Source organism: Balaenoptera musculus, chromosome 1 (genome assembly GCF_009873245.2).
Source record: "Balaenoptera musculus isolate JJ_BM4_2016_0621 chromosome 1, mBalMus1.pri.v3, whole genome shotgun sequence".
In the NCBI taxonomy this organism is placed as follows: domain Eukaryota; kingdom Metazoa; phylum Chordata; class Mammalia; order Artiodactyla; family Balaenopteridae; genus Balaenoptera; species Balaenoptera musculus.
This window is the reverse complement of record NC_045785.1, coordinates 21,816,856-21,838,289: the sequence shown is the minus strand read 5'-3', so window position 1 is coordinate 21,838,289 and position 21,434 is coordinate 21,816,856. Positions and strand designations below refer to the sequence as shown.

Sequence of the window (21,434 nt, the reverse complement as noted above, 5' to 3'; positions counted from 1 at the left end):
AGGGAGAACACTGAGTGTCCGGAGGATGGCCCAGCTATAGAGCGTGGCAGAACCTGAATTGGGACCTGGATCAGTTTGCCTTGCACACCTTTGTTTACCATCGGCCACGGTGGACAGGGGCCAGTGTTTGCAGTGACTCTGATGGGGGGACACAGGTGCACGTGGCAGGAAGAACTCATGACATGGAACCAAAATCTCAAATTTCAGTCCCTTCCTCTTCTCCAACAAGTTGCTTCAGCTTATTTATCTCTATGATAGGGAGTGTTCTGCTTGACCTATGTTGCTACCATTCTCAAATAAGATAATGCCTCATTTCACCTCTTCCAATGTGTTCATATTTTAACATCTCTATAAGTGGGACGTGTCTTACCATTGAGGCCATGAGAAAGTTCTGTGTCATACTTTAATGGACAGCTTTTTTTTTTTCTTCTTTTTCTTTTGGCCACGCCATGCAACTTGCAGGATCTTAGTTCCCCAACCAGGGATTGAACCCGCACCCCCTGCAGTGAAAGGGCTGAGTCCTAACCACTGGACCACCAGGGAATTCCCCGGAGAACATTTTTTTTCTTAGAGATACATAAAATAATGAAACATCTTACAGCCAATGGTATCTTGGATTTAGGAAATTCAGTAAATGTGCAAGCATGTTATAAACTGTAAAATCTTATTTACACTTGTATGTCAGGTCATAGTAATAAAGCATTTTCTTATCCATTATTTCACTTTTATTCCTGAAGCCCCACGTGGAGCAGAGAAAAGACTGCTCAGTGTTGGATCTAAGTTTGAATCCCTCCCTAGGAACTGACTAGCTTTGAGCCATAGGTTCCTTATCTATACACTGGGGATAATAATACCTATTGTTGCCATGGGGGAGAGTGTCCTGGTTTGAACCTAGTAGTGACTTCTGCTGGAAGATGAAGTAGCCCAGGCATACCTGGGTTGGGTTGGGTTGAGTTACATAGACTAGAAGCATCCAGGCAACTTCTTTGCACAAATTGATTTAGGTTGAGGGAAGGAGGTGTCAGAAATGAGGTTGCCTCGGGGACAGATGTGGGATGGTAACAGCAGCTCGGGGGCCCCTCCTGGAGTGGCAGTAGAAGTGATAGGTAAGAGATGTCCTCAAAGAAGGATCTGCATCCTCAACCTTGCCTGTTTCCTTGACCCCAAGGCTCACATTTGTCATCAGTAAAAATGTGAGAGAGCTCCACTCTCCTGGAGTCTCCTGAGTCTCATTCCTGACAGTGAATGAGCTAAGGCATATAATATTCTTAGAGGAGTGCCTGACACTTAGCCCTTGATACATAGATACATATAGTTGTTCTTGCTGCTGCTATTACTTATTTTTATTATCATTATTTCATATCTGGGTCCTGGGGACCCATGACCAAGACCTTTAGAGGAAGCAGCTGTGCCGGAACCCAAAGGAGATTGGGGGATGGGGAGGGGGGTCCAAGGGGTCTGCTTTCACAGGTGTCCAGCTGGCAGGCTGAGAGCCTGATTCAGCCCCCAGGACCTTGTGTTTGGCACAGCCTGATTAAAGCCATTTTCAAGGGCCATTAGATGGAGCGCCCAGGCTGCATTCTCCCTGTCAAGTCCTGTGGGGCTGCTACCATAATCTCTCACAGTCCTGGCCTGCTCTCCCAGGCTCTGAAGGCCTTGGACTGCACCACGAAACAGCACTTTGGCTGGAAATCAGCATCTCCCCAAAGTCCCAGCAGCCAGGATGGTTTAAAGGCAGTAGATGGCAATTCCAGAGCCACAGCAAGACTCAAGGGCTGTGTGTGAGACCACGTGAGACTTACCCAGGGAAGATGCCTAAATATAACAGTAAATGCCTTGAGAAGGGGCTGTGAGTCTGCTGTTAAACTGTCAGGACAGAAGCCAGTGAAATGTCAGGCATTTCCATTATTAAAAAAGAAACAACAGGCCCAAAATGGAGTTACTTGTGCTAAGCTCTGGAGTTACTTATTAACCAAGTTAATACCTCACCTAACTGAAGTTTCAGCCTCTCCCAAGAATGTGACCTTTAAACAGTCAATCTGGAATTACTTGGTCAGCACTAGTGAGGAAATCTGCCTGATAGACACCACCCCTTCCCCTAAACGAAGGTAACCTTGCCTGAAACAATCCACTTTTTGCTAGAATCTTCCTTTTTCCACTGCCTTCTGTTTATAAAACCTTCCATTTGTACAGCTCCTTGGAGTGCCTTTCTTTTTTTTTTCTTTTTTTTCTTTTCGGCCGCACTGTACAGCATGCGGGATCTTAGTTCCCCGACCAGGGACCGAACCCGTGCCCCATGCAGTGGAAGTACAGAGTCTTAACCACTGGACCGCCAGGGAAGTTCCTGGCGCTCCTTTCTATTTGCTAGATGGGATGCTGCCTGATTCATGAATTGTTGAATACAGCCAAATAGATCTTCAGATTTACTCAGTTGAATTTGGTTTTTTAACACCATTAACAGGATTCTGTGTGTATCCACAGGCCGACAAACTCTCATGTTCCTTACAGGGTTGTTGGAAGGTAAGACACAATCACTGTGAAGTGCCTGGCACGGGACTTGGCCAGCAGCCATCGTTGTCCACGGGTGAAGGTCGTTCCTCTGCATCTTGCTGCCGTTGTCGTCCCACTGTGCCAGGCACCGCCTGGGCATCATGGAATGCTGTGGGGACCTGGGGCACAGTCTTACCTGGAAAGGCCTTTCTGATGAGCTCGGTCAGGTTCTCCACAATTTGCAGCACGGCCGCCTCTCCCAGGTTCTCGTTGGGCACATGGGGCGTGTCATCACTGCAAAACACCGCCGGGCAGCTCGGGAAGTGGCACAAGGAAAAGAAGGGACGGCTCTACCATGAGAAAAGAGACTGCAGAACTGGGCCTCAGACAGCTACTGAAGGGGAATGACCAGGCTGGAGCTGGGAGTCACATGGGACAAAGTCCAAACCCAGGCTCTGCCATTGACCGGCTGTGGGTCCCTGGGCTGGTTGTTTAACATCTCTGAGCTTCCATTAGCTCATCTATAAAATAGGGACAATAATGGTACCTACACACAGAGTATTTGTGGGACTTCGATAAAGGGGGAAAAGTATATGTATAAAATGTAGTAGCTGCTAGGTTGCAGTTAATATGGTCTTGAGAGGGAGCTCTGGGTTTCCAGTCTCATCTGCAAGCCCCTGGGGAGCTTGGGCTGGACAAGCCGTGTCTGAGTTCTGAGTTTCCCCAAGGGTTCTAAGGAGTTTGGAGCTGGCTTCAGAATATAGAATTCAGATCTACTCTGGTAGGTCGAGGACCTACCCCAGGACCATTTAGTCCCCCATGTTTGACAGACCTAAATTCCTGGATCCACCTTAGAAAGGTGCAGCAAGGTGGGGGAAGAAGTGGGAAAGGAGGTTTGGGGGATGCTAAGAGCCCCACAACTAAAGCCTGAGGACTCTGCTGGACCGACAGGGTGAGGCAGCTGCTGCCCAGAGACTCCCCAGGGAAGGTAATTAGCTGAATCGTCCTGAGACCGCTACTGGCAGCCCACGCTGGCTCACTTTGTGCTGGGTACTTTCTGTGTATTGTACCCTTATCCACTAATTTATTCTTCATAATAACCTACAACATAGGTTCTATTGTTAGTCCCATTTGACAGATAAAGAAACCAAGGCACAGAAAGGTGAAGAATCCTGCCTAATGTATACAACTAGACAGTGGTGGAGTCAGAGTTTGAACCAGTCAGCCTGGCTCCAGAGTCTATGCTCACATCCATTACGTCCTACTGCGACCCTGATACCTTCATTAGGGCAGTAAGAGGGGCCTTTTAGCCCTGTCCTCCCTGGGGACAGGCCTGGAATACGAAGAGAGAACAAAATTCCATTTTTTTTTTCTAGTTTGGAGCATTTAATTCTGTGTGATAGAAAACACATCCAATTTCTACAGGCTCTCCCTCAGGGGATTGCAAAAACACATCCAATTTCTACAGGTTATCCCCCAAGGGACTGCAATTCTCATGGAGAGGTCCAATTTCTGAGAAACTGAAGAATTATGAAGGGTCCTAGAGGTCATCTTGTCCAAAGCCATACACCTCTGCAAGTCCCAGAGATTTCCCAGAAAAATCATGCTTCTGTTAAAGGTCATGAATTTCCCAGAGGGATCAAATCTTTTAGAATGTTACGCATTTCTCCAAGGGCCCCTCCTCAGAGAGCAGGAGGCCAGGGTCATGGCCTAAATCTCACTCTCTCCTTAGATTGATTCCTGAGCCCAGGGAAGCCAGAGCTGCCCAGGCTCCTCCTGAGACACTGTCACATTTCTTAAGTGTCCAGCCTTGCTCCTCCCACTGCTGACCACAAAGTCCATCTGAGGGTCATTCCGATCACTCCCATGTCACACTGAGGCACAGCTGGGGACGTCATGGGTTTGATGCCGCCTTACAGAAGTGTCCATAGAGGCTGGAGGAGGGCACAAGAAGCCCGAGCTCCTGCCAGCCCTCCTCACCCGCTCCCTGGTTCACCACTTCCTGCAGCAAGTCCTCCCCAATCCCGCCAGAGGGAGTCAGGTGCCCTGTGAAGCTCCCCCATCCACCCAGTGACCCTCTCTCCTCGCTGGGATATAATGGTCGGTGGCCTTGTCTCTGTCGCCCAGGAGACCATGAGCTCCCTGAAGGAGGGTCCAGGTCCCTATCATCTCTGTTCCCCCCGTCTCCTGGGGGTGAGCACAAGACAGGCTGACCTACCAAGGGAGGGAGGGAGGGAAGGAGCGAATGAGTGAAGGAAGGACCTCGGGTGCTGAGGGAAGTCAGAGGACTTCCAGCAGCATCCATGGGTGAGCAGCAGAAATGGCATCTCTGTGGCTGAGCTGAAATCACCCCTCAAGCTCTCTCCTCACAGAGTAGTGCTCTGACCATTGAGGACCCCCAGGGCCAGGGCAGCCGGGGGTGGCCCGCAGCTGACCAGGACACTTGCTCCCAGTGCTGGCTCACCTTCAGCCCTCCTACCTTCTCCCCTCCCTGTATTTGGATCTCTGGGGCTTGCAGTCCCCAAACCCCGGTGGGAGTGGCACCAGTGTTCATCGACCCCCACACCCACCCCCGACTTAAAATCTGGGAGTTCCCCCCATGCCCAGACATGCCATGACCGTGTCCCCAGCCTCAGTGAGAGCCACATTCTGCTGAGGCCGTAAGACACAAGGTCAAGGGCACAGACCCTGGAATCAGCCAGGCCCAGGCTCCCCTGGACAAGCTTGGAGCTTCAGGTTCATCCTCTCTGCAACAGGGCTGGTGAGGACTAAGGGAGATGGTGTGGGGAGGGTGCCAGGCAGGCAGGGGGCACAGGCAGTGGCCCGGGGAAGAGTAGTTGTGGTGACGGCTCTCACCCAGTCCAGAAGATGAAGTCTGGCTCTGGCTCGATCTCCTTCATGGCATAGATAGAGGAGTTGATGAGGATCCAGGGAGAATCGCAGAGGTAGTTGCCCCAGGGGCCTGCACTGGGCACCGGCTGGGAGCCAGCGGATGGGCACACCTGGAGGGGGTCTTCAGACACCTTGTAGTCCCGGTCAAGGTGCAGGTCAGAGACGTGCCAGAACTTCCCTGCAGGGGCAAGGAGACCCTGCTCAATGCAGGTCTCTCCCTGAGCCTGGATGTGGAGGGAGTCAAGGGAACCCTGGGCTGCGGGAAGGGAGCTTGCACAGGTAAAAGGAAGTTTTCTCCGAACCCAGGGCCTGGTTTTGCCCAGGGAGGCACTGAGCAGAGCAGAAAACAGGCTTGGTTCAGTCCCTGACCTCTGACCTTTGACAAAGCCCTTTCTATCTCCCCACCTCAGTGTCCCCAGCAGCAGCATGAAAGATGGACTGCGTGACCCTCAAGAATTCTTTGGGGGACTTCCCTCGTGGCACAGTGGTTAAGAATCCACCTGCCAATGAAGGGGACATGGGTTCAAGCCCTGTCCCAGGAAGATCCCGCATGCCGCAGAGCAACTAAGCCCATGCGCCACAACTACTGAGCCTGCGCTCTAGAGCCCTTGAGCCACAACAACTTAGCCCACGTGCCACAACTACTGAAGCCTGCGCGCCTAGAGCCTGTGCTCCACAACAAGAGAAGCCACCGCAATGAGAAGCCCGCACAGCGCAAGAAAGAGTAACCCTCGCTTGCCGCAAGCAGAGAAAGCCCCCAACGAAGACCCAACGCTGCCAAAAATAAATAAATAAATAAATAAATAAATAAATAAATAAATAAATATTTTTTAAAAACCCCAAAACTCTTTGGGAGTTCTAAGCAGAGTGCTTGTTTTAAAGCAAAGGTGTGTTAAGCGCCCAGGCTCTGGAGCCACATACTAGCTGTGTGACCGTGAGCAAGTTGCTTCACCTCTCTGAGACCATAACTAGAGCCAAATCTTTTCACCAGGGAAATACATACAAAAATCTGACCTGGGAGAAGGCTGACACATCAAATGCATTGTAAGATCTTGCTGATCAATACCAGCAAAAACCTGGGGAATATGTGTGGAAATGGAGTTTACAAGTACGAGGCCAGAAAACAAGGAACGTAACTTCAGATTGGGTTGAGTTTCTTACTGTGGGTACACTTGTTAGTGACTCTGGATCCGGGGTAAAATGCCAAAAATCTCTGGTGTAATACAGAGAACGGAATCCAAAGAAACTGGCCACGTGGAGTGGCTTTATCATCTGCACTGAGCACAGGGCCTGGTGTAAGTGGGTTCGATGATGCTTGTTGAACAGGTTTGGTCTCTGCCCTAAATCCTGTTTCAGGCTAAAACACGGGTGAGGCCTGGAATTTCCTCACTCTCCACCATTGCTGTCACTTCCTCCTCCACTTCCTGTGTCACTCAGACTCAGAGCCAACAGTCAACACCCAACCCATCCCAGGAAAATGGGCCTGGGCCTGGGGGGTCCCGCTTTTGTTGCTTTCAGGGTTGGATTAGTCAGTCCCCCACTCCCTCAAGCCCTCCCTTCCCCACTCCTCGCCACAGGACCTTCAGTGGGGCTCTAAGGCCTGAAGGTAAAGTCTGGACCCTGATCTCACTCCTTGACTTTTCCTCCAGATGCTTCTGAGCTTTTGCCCACCTCTCCTGGTCTAAACCTCAATTCAGGAAAGGATCAAAAACTTGTTCACGGGACTTCCCTGGTGGCACAGTGGTTAAGAATCTGCCTGCCAATGCAGGGAACACGGGTTTGAGCCCTGGTCCAGGAAGATCCCACATGCCACGGAGCAGCTAAGCCCGTGCGCCACAACTACTGAGCCCGAGCGCCACAACTACTGAAGCCCACGTGCCTAGAGCCCATGTTCCACAACAAGAGAAGCCACCGCAACGAGAAGCCCACACACTGCCACAAAGAGCAGCCCCCACTCGCTGCAGCTAGAGAAAGCCTGTGCACAGCAACGAAGACCCAACACAGCCAAAAATAAAATAAATAAATAAATTTATTTTAAAAAACACAAAAAACAAACGTTCACACTAAGTTGCAAATGACTGATTAAGCAAATCATGGTCCCTCCCATGGTCATTATATAGTCATCCTCACCACAGCCCTGAAGGGATTGATCATTATCCTCATTTTGCAGATAAGGAAACTAAGGTTCAGAGGTCAACATGCCTGAGATATCATGGTAAATGGTGGGGGTCCTCTGGCTCCCTATCCTCTCCCAGGAAGATGTGATTGCTAAGGGGGTAAAATCATTGCCTTTTATTTTAACTATGTCTTTTTGTAGATAGTCTATGCCTGCATTTTAATTTTTTACCCAAACTGAGAGTCTTTGTTTATAACGGGGAGAATTTAAACTTTTCACACAAATTGTGATCACTAATATATTTGAAATTACTTCTACAGAGGCAAAATCCTAAACCAGAGGAAAGAAAATAACCTCCCCATTTCAACTAGTAAATGGGTAGAGTTGGTGGACTTTCCCAAGCCTCTGCCAGAGGTGATGAGTGGGTCACACCTGCTTCCAAGCCTGAGGCCAGGCGAGGTTGGCAGTGGAAGCGAGAGGCCCTTGGCCCTTTTCTCTGGCACGTGGGTCCCTTGCCTTCTCTGCAGACCATGCAGAGACCATTCCCCTGCCTCAAGCCAGCTCTTTCTCAACTAACCACAGACATGGAGCAATTCTGCCCCTTTGACATCAGCCCTCAAAGTACTCAAAGGTTATTTCTCCACTTCAGAAACTCCTTGCCTGAGGCTCGTCAGCTGTTGGTTTGTCTCTTCCTGCAAGCTCTGGACTAGTCAGCATAGAACTGAAACTCCTTGCAGCCTCCCTCACACTTCCTATGACCTCTGAGTGCGTGCATGCATGTATGTGCATGTGTGTGTTCATGTGTGTGCATATGTGGGTGCATATGTGTGTGTGTGCTTTTTGTGTATGTATGTATATGTGTGTGCGTGGGTGCGTGCGTGCGTGCCCACGTCCTCAAAGACCTGACTTCAGGAGAAGCCAGTAGAGTGGAAAGAATGGCAGAGAGAGGGACTTCCCTGGTGGCGCAGTGGTTAAGAATCCGCCTGCCAATGCAGGGGACACGGGTTCGAGCCCTGGTCTGGGAAGATCCCACATGCCGCGGAGCAACTAAGCCCGTGCGCCACAGCTACTGAGCCTGCGCTCTAGAGCCCACAAGCCACAACTACTGAAGCCCGCAGGCCTAGAGCCCGTGCTCTGCAGCAAGAGAAGCCACCGCAATGAGAGGCCTGTGCACCGCAACGAAGAGTGGCCCCCGCTCACTGCAATTAAAAAGAAAGCCCACGCGCAACAACGAAGACCCAGTGCAGCCAAAAATAAGTAAATAAATAAATAATAAAAATTAAAAAGAAAAAGAAAAAGAATGGCAGAGAGAGCCAGAGATCCAGGCAGGGGCTCCACCTCAGGCTCCAGTCTCCTCATTGTGGAGTCTGATCACAAACCCCTCCTCTGCTGCTTTGCCCAACCCCACCCACCCCCTCCCACCCCCTCTCCTCACAGGGCCTCTTTCCTGGCTCCTCTGCCACCTTCCCCAGTCCTCCCCAGGTCATCGCACGGCTGCTTTCTCCTCTTCATTCAGGCCTCAGCTTGAAGGTCACCTCCTCGGAGAAGCCTCCCCTGACTACCTTTGCTCAAGTTCCACTTCCTCCCACCCCTCTGGTCACTAGCTATGTGACTCCCCCAGTTTTATTTTCTTCAGAGCACTCTCACATGTGAACTTATCTTGTTGGCTTGCTTGTCAGCCATCTTCCCCTTCTTCAGTGTCAGTCCCATGAGAGCACGAAGCCTGTCTTGTTCATCCCTGTGTCCTCAGCACCCAGAACAGTGCCTGGGATGTGGAAGATGCCCATATAGTTGATGAATGAGCAAGGCTGTGGGGAGGATGATTGGACTGGTAAGCCCTCAAAGAATGTTAGCCAGGTGCCCTTCACATGCTCATCTCATTTCATCCTTGCAACCATTCTGTGAGGTGGGATTCTTATGCCCATTTCACAGATGAGGAAACTGAGGCTCGAACCCAACCTCTCTGACTGCAAAGCTGAGACACAATGTTGGCTCAGAGCCCCTGGAAGGCTTTTATAATACATCTATGTTACCCATAAAAGATGGGAGCCACAGGCTTCTATGGAGTTGGTCACAGAACATGAGGAATTAAGCTCTAAATATCATGTCATGGAGAAGAGGATGGGCACCTCCTGGAGAGGGAGGCAGGTTATTGGGTTTCTAATCCAGGCTCTTCCTTGTGTTGGCTGAGGACTGGGCAAGCCAGCTGGCCTGAGGGTGTTTGACGTCTGGCCTGCTTGTCTGTGAGCATCAAATAAGACAGTGAACAAGAAAGAGCTAGTCCAGAAGACTCTCAACACACCACTGTCCCTGGCAATTACCTCCGGGGCCAGGAGTGAGACTGGGAGGGTGTGGGGAGTTGGGCACTTTAACACTTTATCCTTTGGACCAGAGCTTCTCAAACATTACCACGCAGTTGCCTCACCTGGGGAATCTCATGAAAATTAAGATGTTTTCTATATTCATACTGCTTGGATATTTTACAGTAAGAAAGTATTCATATAACCTTTGAGTTTTAAGAAAAGGTATACCAATCTTAGCTGTCATTGTTATTCATTAATTATTGAGACTATGAATAAATTTAGCATCAAATCCAGTGAGAAGCTGAGGGCACAGACCTGGGTTGGAATTCCAGCTCCAGTGCCCACTAGCTGGGTGAACTTACTCTGTGCCTGTTTCCTCATCTGAAATGGGGACAACAGCACCCCCCAGCTTTTATGGTTATTGTGAGGTTTAAAATGAGAGAATATGAGAATATGCGTAAGCACTCAGCAAAGCAAAGCAGCAGTTACTTTGAATTTGGTCCCTGGGGTGTCCTGAAAGTCCCTTTTCACCATGGAAGGGAGACGGGACCAGGGGAGTGGCTGTGTCCTTCCCCTGCCTGCCCCAGCGTCCCCTCTGCTGCTGTCCTCTGCAGGAAAGTGCAGGTCTGGGGCCAGGACATTTGAAACAGAACAATGTGAAAACAGATCCTGTCCCCTCCTGGCTGGTCCTCCTTGAGCGGAGGACCGGTGGCACAGCACACCCTCTAGTTTTAATTCTGAGAGCTCATCTCTGCTCCCTGTGCCCGGGCAGGCAAAAGTCTCCTGGCCCTCCTCCTTCTTCACCAAAGGGGTCATCAGGCCCACCTTGTACACTGGGGACAACAGATACAGGGCCCAGGGCCTAATACTTTTGTAAGGCTCATGGAAATGTCTGAGACCTGAAAAAGAGCGCATTGCTTCCGAAGTTCAGAAAAAAACAAAAAAAAACTATGCTATCGAAACCAACAATCCATTTCGAATGCAATATTAAAAATGTCATTAAAAATCATATATATATATATATATATATATATAAAATCATAGATAATGTGAGATACTTTTACTATGATTCATGATGGGGTGGAGGAGACTTGCAAAAATCATTCCTAAAGTCTAATAAGGTCTTTTTTTTTTAAATTTATTTATTTAATTTATTTATTTTTGACTGCGTTGGGTCTTCGTTGCTGCACACAGGCTTTCTCTAGTTGCGGTGAGTGGGGGTTACTCTTCGTTGCGGTGCGCAGGTTTCTCATTGCAGTGGCTTCTCTTGTTGCAGAGAATGGGCTCTAGGCTCGCGGGCTCAGTAGTTGTGACTTGCAGGCTCTAGAGTGCAGGCTCAGTAGTTATGGCACATGGGCTTAGTTGCTCCGCAACATGCGGGATCTTCCTGGACCAGGGCTTGAACCTGTGTCCCCTGTGTTGGCAGGTGGATTCTTAACCACTGCACCACCACGGAAGCCCTAGAGTCTAATAAGGTCTTAAAGTGTCTGAAAGGTGAGTTTACTTATGGTTGGAGACAAGAAAAGGAAAGCATTTATTTAGCACCTACTGAATGCCAGATGCTGTGCCAAGCCCTCTGTCTATGTAGTTTCACAACAAAATTAGAAATACATTCTATTATTATACCCATTTTACAGATGAGGAGACTGAGCTAGTTAGTGGCACACCTACGATTCATATTGTATCTAAACAGAAATGATCACGGTGCACTTTGCCACAAGCTAGGTGTGTGACCTTGGATATTAAAAAAAAAAAAAATTCCTTAAACTTTTACAGCACGTTGCAGTGTAAGTGCATGATCTCACCTAACTATCATTTAATCTCTCCTCTGCTATTATCCTTATTTTATAGATAGTGAAATAGAGGCTCAAGGTCACATAGATATTAAAAGGTAGGATCTAGGCTTTCTGACTTAAGGCAATGGATTGTTTTTGAAACGGCATGCATGAAATTTGGACTCAGGGAAATCTTGTTTTGAATCCTGGCTCCTCCACAGGTGATGGCAACTTGAACAAGAGATTTCCTCAGCTGAGCCTCAGTTTCCTCATCTGTAAAATGGGGATAACAATGCTAGTAGCAAAGGGGTGGATGTCCGGATGAAAGGAGTAATCTCATATGGAGCACGTGACTATGGAGTGGACAAGCCAGCCTGAGTGCTTAATCCCTGGGATACTCTGCCCCTTGGGCCTCAGTTTTTCTTCTCCTCTGGAGCCTCTGTTTCCTCAAGTGTAAGATTCGAGTATTGCACAAAGGTTATCTGAAGGCCCTGCCAGTGATTCCATGACTTTTGTCTGTTATGTGTATAACCCACCATAAAGTGATGTTGGTCCCCAGTTCAGTCCTTCGGTTTTTCTGTTTGTTTGATTTTTGGTTTTTGATTTTGTTTTTTACAATAGGTCCTTGTTGGTTATCTATTTTAAATATAGCAATGTGTACGTGTCAATCCCAAACTCCCAATCTATCCCTCCCCCGCCACGGTTCCCCCCTGGTTCCCCCCTGGTAACCACAAGTTCGTTCTCTAAGTCTGAGTCTGTTTTGTAAATAAGTTCATTTGTATGTTGTTGTTGTTGTTTTAGATTCAGATCAGTCCTTCCTTTTTGACACTAAGCGATAACCCCAAACACTTCAGTTATAACTCCTCCTCTGTAAACCACTACCCTCCAAGACACAGAGGGTTCACTCGTTAAAACCAACATTTCCTAACCCCTTGTGTTATCTGCATGGATTGCCCTCTCCTCACAGCAGCTCCACGAGGCAGACTCATTGTTCTTGGGGGAAATGTTTTCCTACCATGCGGGCCCATACTGGAAGGACTTGTGGGTTTCTCTGCAGTTAGAGGCTGAGGGATAAATGCGGTGTTGTCTCGGGCTTGTGTGGGAGCAGACAAAGCCAGCGAGCTGGTGCCCCACCCAAGCTCCTGACTAAGGATGGCGGAGGGAGAATCCCCACCGTTGGGTTTTTTTTTTTTTAATTTATTTATCTTTGGCGGCGTTGGGTCTTTGTTGCTGTGTGCGGGCTTTCTCCAGTTGTGGAGAGCGGGGGCTACTCTTCATTGCGGTGCACAGGCTTCTCATTGTCGTGGCTTCTCTTGTTGTGGAGCACGGGCTCTAGGCGCGCGGGCTCAGTAGTTGTGGCTTGCGAGCTCTAGAGCACAGGCTCAGTAGTTGTGGCACACGGGCTTAGTTGCGTCGCAACATGTGGGATCTTCCCGGACCAAGGCTCAAACCCGTGTCCCCTGCATTGGCAGGCGGATTCTTAACCACTGCGCCACCAGGGAAGCCCATAGAATCCCCACGGTTTTATGCAAAGCAGGGATGACTGCTATCTGATTTGGTGTCTCAAAGGTCTGCACTTCAGGAAGAGACTTGGATTCTGAAAAATCTTACAGGTGCTGTGGAATTCTTTTTAAATTTAATTCCATTTTTAGATTATAGACGTATACATTCCAGAAAGTTTGGAGAAAAGAGAAAAAAAAAATAGTACCTATAAAACCCACCATCCCAAGAGGAGCCATCAAAGGGCATGATGGATAAAGTGGCTGAGTACCAACTTGGTCTTGCCACTTCCCAGCTGTGGGATCTTGGGCGGGTGTTGTGTCCCCTCTGAGTCTCATTTTCCTCATCTGCAAAATGGATATAATGGTAATAGTACCTACTTTACAGGGACTATAAAAATCAAAGGAGGTTTTTTCATTTCATTTTTCAAATAGGTTTTAAAAGGACAACATATGTCAAGCACGAAGCACAAGCATGGCGTATCATAAGTGCTCAGAAAATAAATGTTAGCACTTCTTGGCTATTTTCCTTACTGTTGTTTGTGTGATTTTATTTTTATTTTTTAATTAATTATTTATTTATTTACTTATTTGGTTGCAGTGGGTCTTAGTTGCGGCAGGAGGGCTCCTTAGTTGCGGCTCACTGGCTCCTTAGTTGCAGCATGTGGGCTCCTTAGTTGCGGCACACAGGCTCCTTAGTTGTGGCATGTGAACTCCTAGTTGCGGCATGTGGGATCTAGTTCCCTGACCAGGGATCGAAACTTGGCCCCCTGAATTGGGAGTGCAGAGCCTTATCTACTGTGCCACCAGGGAAGTCCCTCTTTGTGTGTTTTTATATAACATTATTTTATAAACAGATTGAAGATGTACAGCCAGGGTTCATGTCCAGACTCAGACACTTAACTAGATGTGTGACCTTGAGTGAGTTATTTAACTTCTCTAAGGCTCAGTTTCCTTGCTAATAATCCCTACTTCACAAGGCTGTTGTGAGGATATCATGTAAAAATTTTAGCAGTGCCTGCCACATAGTAAGTACTTAATAAATGTTACTTAATATTTTCAATTTATGGTATTATCTTGAAACTTTTCTGTCTGGTGGTTTTACCATAATCTATTCAGCTATTCTATTGCTGTTAGCATTTTCCATTATAATAAACAACACTGCAATAAACATCTTAGTGCCTTTGGTGGCAGGGGAGATTCTTTTTAACCACTAAGACCCTGGGCTTGGGAAGGGGGTGCCTGCTGGCGTTTGGATTTCTAAGAAAACATATTTAAAAGTGAAACAGTGAGGGGGTGGAGATACTTTCAATCATTCCTAAGTCTCCAGTCAGACTGGCAGGGCCCTGAGTCCCCCAGAAGGGAACAGGGTCTCTGTGTTCAAGTAGACGGAGGACGGCCACTCTTGGTCTTCTCCCAAGCAGTCACCCTCCCAGGGAATGACACGTCCTCTCAGGGCATGTCCCAAATCAAACCGCCCTCTCCTCCTCCCGCATCTCAGCAAATGACAACCCCGTCCTTCCAGCTGCTGATACAAAAACCTTGGAGTCGCCTCTGAGTCCTCCTTCTCTCACACCCTCCATCTGTCAACAAGTCTTTTTTTTTTTTAAATTTTATTTATTTTTGGCTGCGTTGGGTCTTCGTTGCTGCACACAGGCTTTCTCTAGTTGTGGCGAGTGGGGGCTACTCTTTGTTGCGGTGCCCGGGCTTCTCATGTTGCAGAGCACGGGCTCAAGGCACGTGGGCTTCAGTAGTTGTGGCATGTGGGCTCAGTAGCTGTGGCTTGCGGGTGCTAGAGCACAGGCTCAGTAGTTGTGGCTCACGGGCTTAGTTGCTCCGCGGCATGTGGGATCTTCCTGGACCGGGGCTCGAACCCATGTCCCCGGCATTGGCAGGTGGATTCTTAACCACTGCGCCACCAGGGAAGTCCTGTCAGCAAGTCTTGTCCTGAGTCAGACCATCTCCCAGCAGCCCTCCTCTCCCTGGATGATGGCAGTAGCCTCGTCACTGGTTTTGCTCCTTCTCCTTTACCAGGATGCGCAGCCATCCCAGTTTGCCCAAGACTGAGGGACTGCCAAGACGCCCAACTTTAAGTGCTAAAACCAGGAAAGTCTCAGGCAAACTGAGGTCACTTGCTCACCCCACCTTTACCCCATCACAGGCGCTTCTCCGTACAACAGCCCAAGGGTCCTTTTAAACTCACACAAATCAGATCACATCACAGCTCTATCCCAAACCCTCTAAGGATGTCCCATTTCACTCTGAGTTCTTAAAATTGTCTACAGGTTTATACATGAGCTGCCACCAGCGCCCCCTGCCCCGTAACCCCTGACATCCCTCCCCACACCCTCCCCGTCCTCTCTGCTCCAGCCAGCTGGCCTCAGGCTCTTCCTCACACACGTCGCCTGTGCGTCCCGCTCAGGGCCTGTGCACTTTCCGTCCTATCCTGCTGGAATGTTCTTCTCCTGGACGTCCACATGGCTCTCTCCTTTGCTGCCTTAAATCTCTGGTCAAATGTCACTTTATTCGATAGCTCTTCTCTGGCTATCCCTTAAGTATCTCCCCCCGCCACCCTCTCCACTCCTTTATTCTGCTTTATTATTCTCCATAACACTTGTTATTTCCTGGAATATGTATTTCCTTGTTCATGTGTCTTTCAGAGGTTTCTCCGGAGGTGAAGGAATGCTTCACCAGGTCTGGGACTTTTGTTTATTTCTGCCACGTCCCTGGTTCCTAGAATAGTGCATGACATATTTTTTGGTTTAAAATAATGTTTTTATTGCCCAGGACATTCTTTTTCTTGTGTCTTGATTTTTTGTTGTTGTTTGTTTTTGTTTTCTTTTTTAATAACTATAAATTCAAGCTTAGGAAAGATTGTCTTTGTCTTGAAAAACAACAAATTTTTTGTTTTTTTTTTAAAATTTATTATTTATTTATTGGCTGCGTCAGGTCTTAGTTGAGGCATGCGGGATCTTTGGTTGTGGTGCGCAGGCTTCTCTCTAGTTGTGGCGTGCAGGTTTTTCTTTCTCTAGTTGTGGCACGCAGGCTCCAGGGCACATGGGCTCTGTAGTTTGTGGCACGCGGGCTTCTCTAGTTGAGGCGCGGGAGCTCAGTAGTTGTGGCGCGTGGGTTTAGTTGCCCCGCAGCATGTGGGATCTTAGTTCCCTGACCGGGGATCAAACCTGCATTCCCTGCATTGGAAGGCGGATTCTTTACCACTGGACCACCAGGGAAGTCCCAAACAACAAAGTTTTTATATCATTTGCTAACCTGATCTCGTTGTTGTTGTTGTTGTTTTTAACATCTTTATTGGCATATAATTGCTTTACAATGTTGTGTTAGTTGCTGCTGTATAACAAAGTGAATCAGCTATATGTATACATATATCCCCATATCCCCTCCCTCTTGCGTCTCCCTCCCACCCTCCCTATCCCACCCCTCTAGGTGGTCACAAAGCACAGAGCTGATCTCCCTGTGCTATGCAGCTGCTTCCCACTAGCTATCTATTTTACATTTGGTAGTGTATATATGTCCATGCCACTCTGTCACTTCGTCCCAGCTTACCCTTCCCCCTCCCCATGTCCACAAGTCCATTCTCTATGTCTGCATCTTTATTCCTGTCCTGCCGCTAGGTTCTTCAGGACCGTTTTTTTAGATTCCGTATATATGTGTTAGCATATGGTATTTGTTTTTCTCTTTCTGACTTACTTCACTCTGTATGATAGTCTCTAGGTCCATCCACCTCACCACAAATAACTCAATTTCGTTTCTTTTTATGGCTGAGTAATATTCCATTGTATATATGTGACACACCTTCTTTATCCATTCATCTGTTGATGGACACTTAGGTTGCTTCCATGTCCTGGCTATTGTAAGTAGTGCTGCAATGAACATTGTGGTACATGTCTCTTTTTGAATTATGGTTTTCTCAGTGTATATGCCCAGTACTGGGATTGCTGGGTCATATGGTAGTTCTATTTTTAGTTTTTTAAGGAACCTCCATACTGTTCTCCATAGTGGCTGTATCAATTTACATTCCCACCAAGAGTGCAAGAGGGTTCCCTTTTCTCCACACCCTCTCCAGCATTTATTGTTTGTAGATTTTCTGATGATGCCCATTCTGACTGGTGTGAGGTGATATGTCATTGTGGTTTTGATTTGCATTTCTCTAATGATTAGTGATGTTGAGCATCCTTTCATGTGTCTGTTGGCAATCTGCATATCTTCTTTGGAGAAATGTCTATTTAGGTCTTCTGCCCATTTTTGGATTGGGTTGTTTGTTTTTTTGATATTCAGCTGCATGAGCTGCTTGTATATTTTGGAGATTAATCCTTAGTCAGTTCCTTCGTTTGCAAATATTTTCTCCCATTACGAGGGTTGTCTTTTCGTCTTGTTTATGGTTTCCTTTGCTGTGCAAAAGCTTTTAAGTTTCATTAGGTCCCATTTGTTTATTTTTGTTTTTATTTCCATTTCTCTAGGAGGTGGGTCAAAAAGGATCTTGCTGTGATTTATATCATGGAGTGTTCTGGGTATGTTTTCCTCTAAGAGTTTTATAGTGTCTGGCCTTACATTTAGGTCTTTAATCCATTTTGAGTTTATTTTTGTGTATGGTGTTAGGGAGTGTTCTAATTTCACTCTTTTACATGAAGCTGTGCAGTTTTCCCAGCACCACTTATTGAAGAGGCTGTCTTTTCTCCATTGTATATTCTTGCCTCCTTTGTCAAAGATAAGGTGACCATATGTGCGTGGGTTTATCTCTGGGCTTTCTAGCCTGTTCCATTGATCTATATTTCTGTTTTTGTGCCAGTACCATACTGTCTTGATCACTGTAGCTTTGTAGTATGGTCTAAAGTCAGGGAGTCTGATTCCTCCAGCTCCGATTGTCTTTCTCAAGATTGCTTTGGCTATTCGGGGTCTTTTGTGTTTCCATACAAATTGTGAAATTTTTTGTTCTAGTTCTGTGAAAAATGCCATTGGTAGTTTGATAGGGATTGCATTGAATCTGTAGATTGCTTTGGGTAGTATAGTCATTTTCACAATATTGATTCTTCCAATCCAAGAACATGGTATATCGCTCCATCTGTTTGTATCATCTTTAAATTCTTTCATCAGTATCTTATAGTTTTCTGCTTACAGGTCTTTTGTCTCCTTGAGTAAGTTTATTCCTAGGTATTTTATTCTTTTAGTTGCAATGGTAAATGGGAGTGTTTCTTTAATTTCTCTTTCAGATTTTTCATCATTAGTGTTTAGGAATGCAAGAGATTTCTGTGCATTAATTTTGTATCCTGCAACTTTACCAAATTCATTGATTATCTGTAGTGGTTTTCTTGTAGCATCTTTAGGATTCTCTATGTATAGTATCATGTCATCTGCAAACAGTGACAGTTTTACTTCTTCTTTTCTGATTTGGATTCCTTTTATTTCTTTTTCTTCTCTGATTGCTGTGGCTAAAACTTCCAAACTATGTTGAATAATAGTGGTGAGAGTGGGCAACCTTGTCTTGTTACTGATTTTAGAGGAAATGGTTTCAGTTTTTCACCATTGAGAAGGATGCTGGATGTGGGTTTGTCATATATGGCCTTTATTATGTTGAGGTAAGTTCCCTCTATCCTACTTTCTGGAGGGTTTTTATCATAAATAGGTGTTGAATTTTGTCAAAAGCTTTTTCTGCATCTATTTAGATGATCATATGGTTTTTCTCCTTCAGTTTGTTAATATGGTTTATCACATTGATTGATTTGTGTATATTGAAGAATCCTTGCATCCCTGGGATAAATCCCACTTGATCATGGCGTATCATCCATTTAATGTGCTGTTGGATTCTGTTTGCTAGTATTTTGTTGAGGATTTTTGCATCTATGTTCATCAGTGATACTGGCCTGTAGTTTTCTTTTTTGTGTGACATCTTTGTCTGGTTTTGGTGTCAGGGTGATGGTGGCCTCGTAGAATGAGTTTGAGAGTGTTCCTCCCTCTGCTATATTTTGGAAGAGTTTGCGAAGGATAGGTGTTAGCTCTTCTCTAAATGTTTGATAGAATTCACCTGTGAAGCCATCTGGTCCTGGGCTTTTGTTTGTTGGAAGATTTTTAATCACAGTTTCAATTTCAGTGCTTGTGATTGGTCTGTTTATATTTTCTATTTCTTCCTGGTTCAGTCTTGGAAGGTTGTGTTTTTCTAAGAATTTGTCCGTTTCTTCCAGGTTGTCCATTTTATTGGCATATAGTTGCTTGTGGTAATCTCTCATGATCCTTTGTATTTCTGCAGTGTCAGTTGTTATTTCTCCTTTTTCATTTCTAATTCTATTGATTTGAGTCTTCTCCCTTTTTTTCTTGATGAGTCTGGCTAACTGATCTCGTTTTAAGAGAGAGATAGGAGTTATCTTGCAAGGGTAAAATTTATACCGTGAATGATGTAGGTCAAAGCCTGGTGGTACTAAGACCTACATTGTTGACAAAATTATAATCTGCTGGTGGCATTTGCGGAAAAGAAGCCCTTGCAAATTTCTAAACAACAGTAAACTCTGTTAGGAAATTCTAAAGTGTTTTATAGGTCAAAAAGGGAATGAGGGTACTTCCCTGGTGGTGCAGTGGTTAAGACTCTGCACTCCCAATGCAGGGGGCCTGGGGTTCGACCCCTGGTCAGAGAACTAGATCCAACATGTATGCTGCAACTAAGAGTTCACATGCCACAACTAAGGAGCCAGCATGCTGCAACTAAGACCAGCATAAATAAATAAATAAATAAATAAATAAATAAATAAATAAATAAATAAATTTTTTTTTAAGAAAGGGAATGAGGTTAGTAAAATGCCTCAACAGAGTTTGAATAAAATACTGGATTTGAGAGCTACTCAACCAATATTTTTTGAATGAATTCATGAATCTTCCTGCCACCTTCTACCTCTACCAACTGGCTGGTTCTTACGTACCCACACCTCTGAACAATGTCAATGTCCCTCCTGTGGCCAGCTGTCACCCCCACTTAAAATCTCAGGCTCAAACAGCACCTCCACCACCCACTAACCCTCTCACCCAGCCTCCCCCGCCTAGCTCCCTGCCTTGCTAGTTTTATCAGCATTTTCAGCTTTCTCTGAGCAGCTTCCAGCAGCCCTAGACCCTGAGTTCATAGTACCAAACAGGGAGATCACAGGCATTCGCAGTGCCTACCTTGTCCAGCCCTGGTGATTCCCCAGTGGGCCAGGAAAATCAGCAGCTCGGGCAGCCTCATCCTGGGGGCTCGCCTCATGGGAGCCATCAGGTTCTCCTGGAGCAAGTGTTCGAGCCACAGGCTTCCCAACTAGGTGTTGGTGGCCACGCACCAGAGCAGAACTTCCTGTCCTGTCACTGAGTGTTCCCAGACAGTGGAGGTATTTGGCTCCTCTGACTTTTCTTCCTGTGCTCAGCAGGGTGTGAGCAGGGTTTGCCCAAGGAGCTGTACCTGCCAGGACTTTGGACTCTCAAGTAGGAAGCAGCACCAGTCCCGCCAGTTCCTCAGAGAATGTTGGTACAGCCAGCAACTGGATTCTCCAAGAAACTCACTCAACCCCACCCAATGACAGGCAAATAACTACTTTTGAAGATTTCATGTTGCCCCACCCCAGCAGAACAAACATATCGTATAAAATGTCAGGCCTTTGCCATCAAAGGAACATAACTGCTTGTTGGAGATCAAGATGCTTGACCACAAATGAACCAAGACTAAGAGTCATCTGCTCATTTATGCTGGAAACCATGTCCCATGGAGATAGAGGGGACCCAAGGCCACTCTGCCCTCAAGAGGGAGAAGTAAGCCCCTGGACTGCCGTTCAGTGTATTAGGTGGCTTGACAAGCCCAGAGGAGGGAGCTAACCCTCTGAGGAAAGTGAGGGCTTTCTGGGAGGAGGTGACACAGGCTTCATCTCTTCTTTCATTATGGAAATTGACAAACATAAATAAAAGTAGAGAGAATAGTGTAAGGAACCCACAGTACCCATCCTCCAGCAACAGCAGTTAGGAACTCATGGCCAATCTTACTTCAGCTGTACCCCCACCCCAACCCTGATGGATTATTTTAAAGTCAAGTCCAGAGATCATATCATTTTGCCCATAAACACTTTAGTATATATGTCTAAAAGATAAGGATTCTCTTTTTCTAACCCAATGATAATACCATAGCAGATCTAAAAAATAATAATGTTGCCAACCTGGGATCCCTGGACTCTTCAATCAACAGAAATTCATAAGAGACTGGATGAGAATTTCAGGCAAGGCTTTACTGGGACTCGTGCTGCAGCATGAGGGAGGAAAACAAGAAACAGGTGCCCTTGCTTGCGCTCCAAGGAGGAGGGCTGGCTCTTTAAATGGGATGAGGGTAGGGGCGGAT

The 21,434-nt window shown here is 46.7% G+C and overlaps 1 protein-coding gene across 1 annotated transcript in view; it reads right to left on the bottom strand.

The window, feature by feature from the left end:
* The window catches only part of SMPDL3B (sphingomyelin phosphodiesterase acid like 3B), a 28,974-nt gene extending 8,484 nt beyond the window's left edge, over positions 1 to 20,490 (bottom strand). The window contains exons 1-3 of the mRNA XM_036827438.1: positions 20,240 to 20,490; positions 5,347 to 5,560; positions 2,687 to 2,784 (exon numbers count right to left, since the gene is read on the bottom strand). Coding sequence (XP_036683333.1) covers positions 2,687 to 2,784; positions 5,347 to 5,560; positions 20,240 to 20,327 — 400 coding nt within the window. The 5' untranslated portion in view covers positions 20,328 to 20,490. The remainder of the gene's footprint in view (positions 1 to 2,686; positions 2,785 to 5,346; positions 5,561 to 20,239) is intronic.
* Between the last annotated feature and the right edge of the window lie 944 nt (positions 20,491 to 21,434).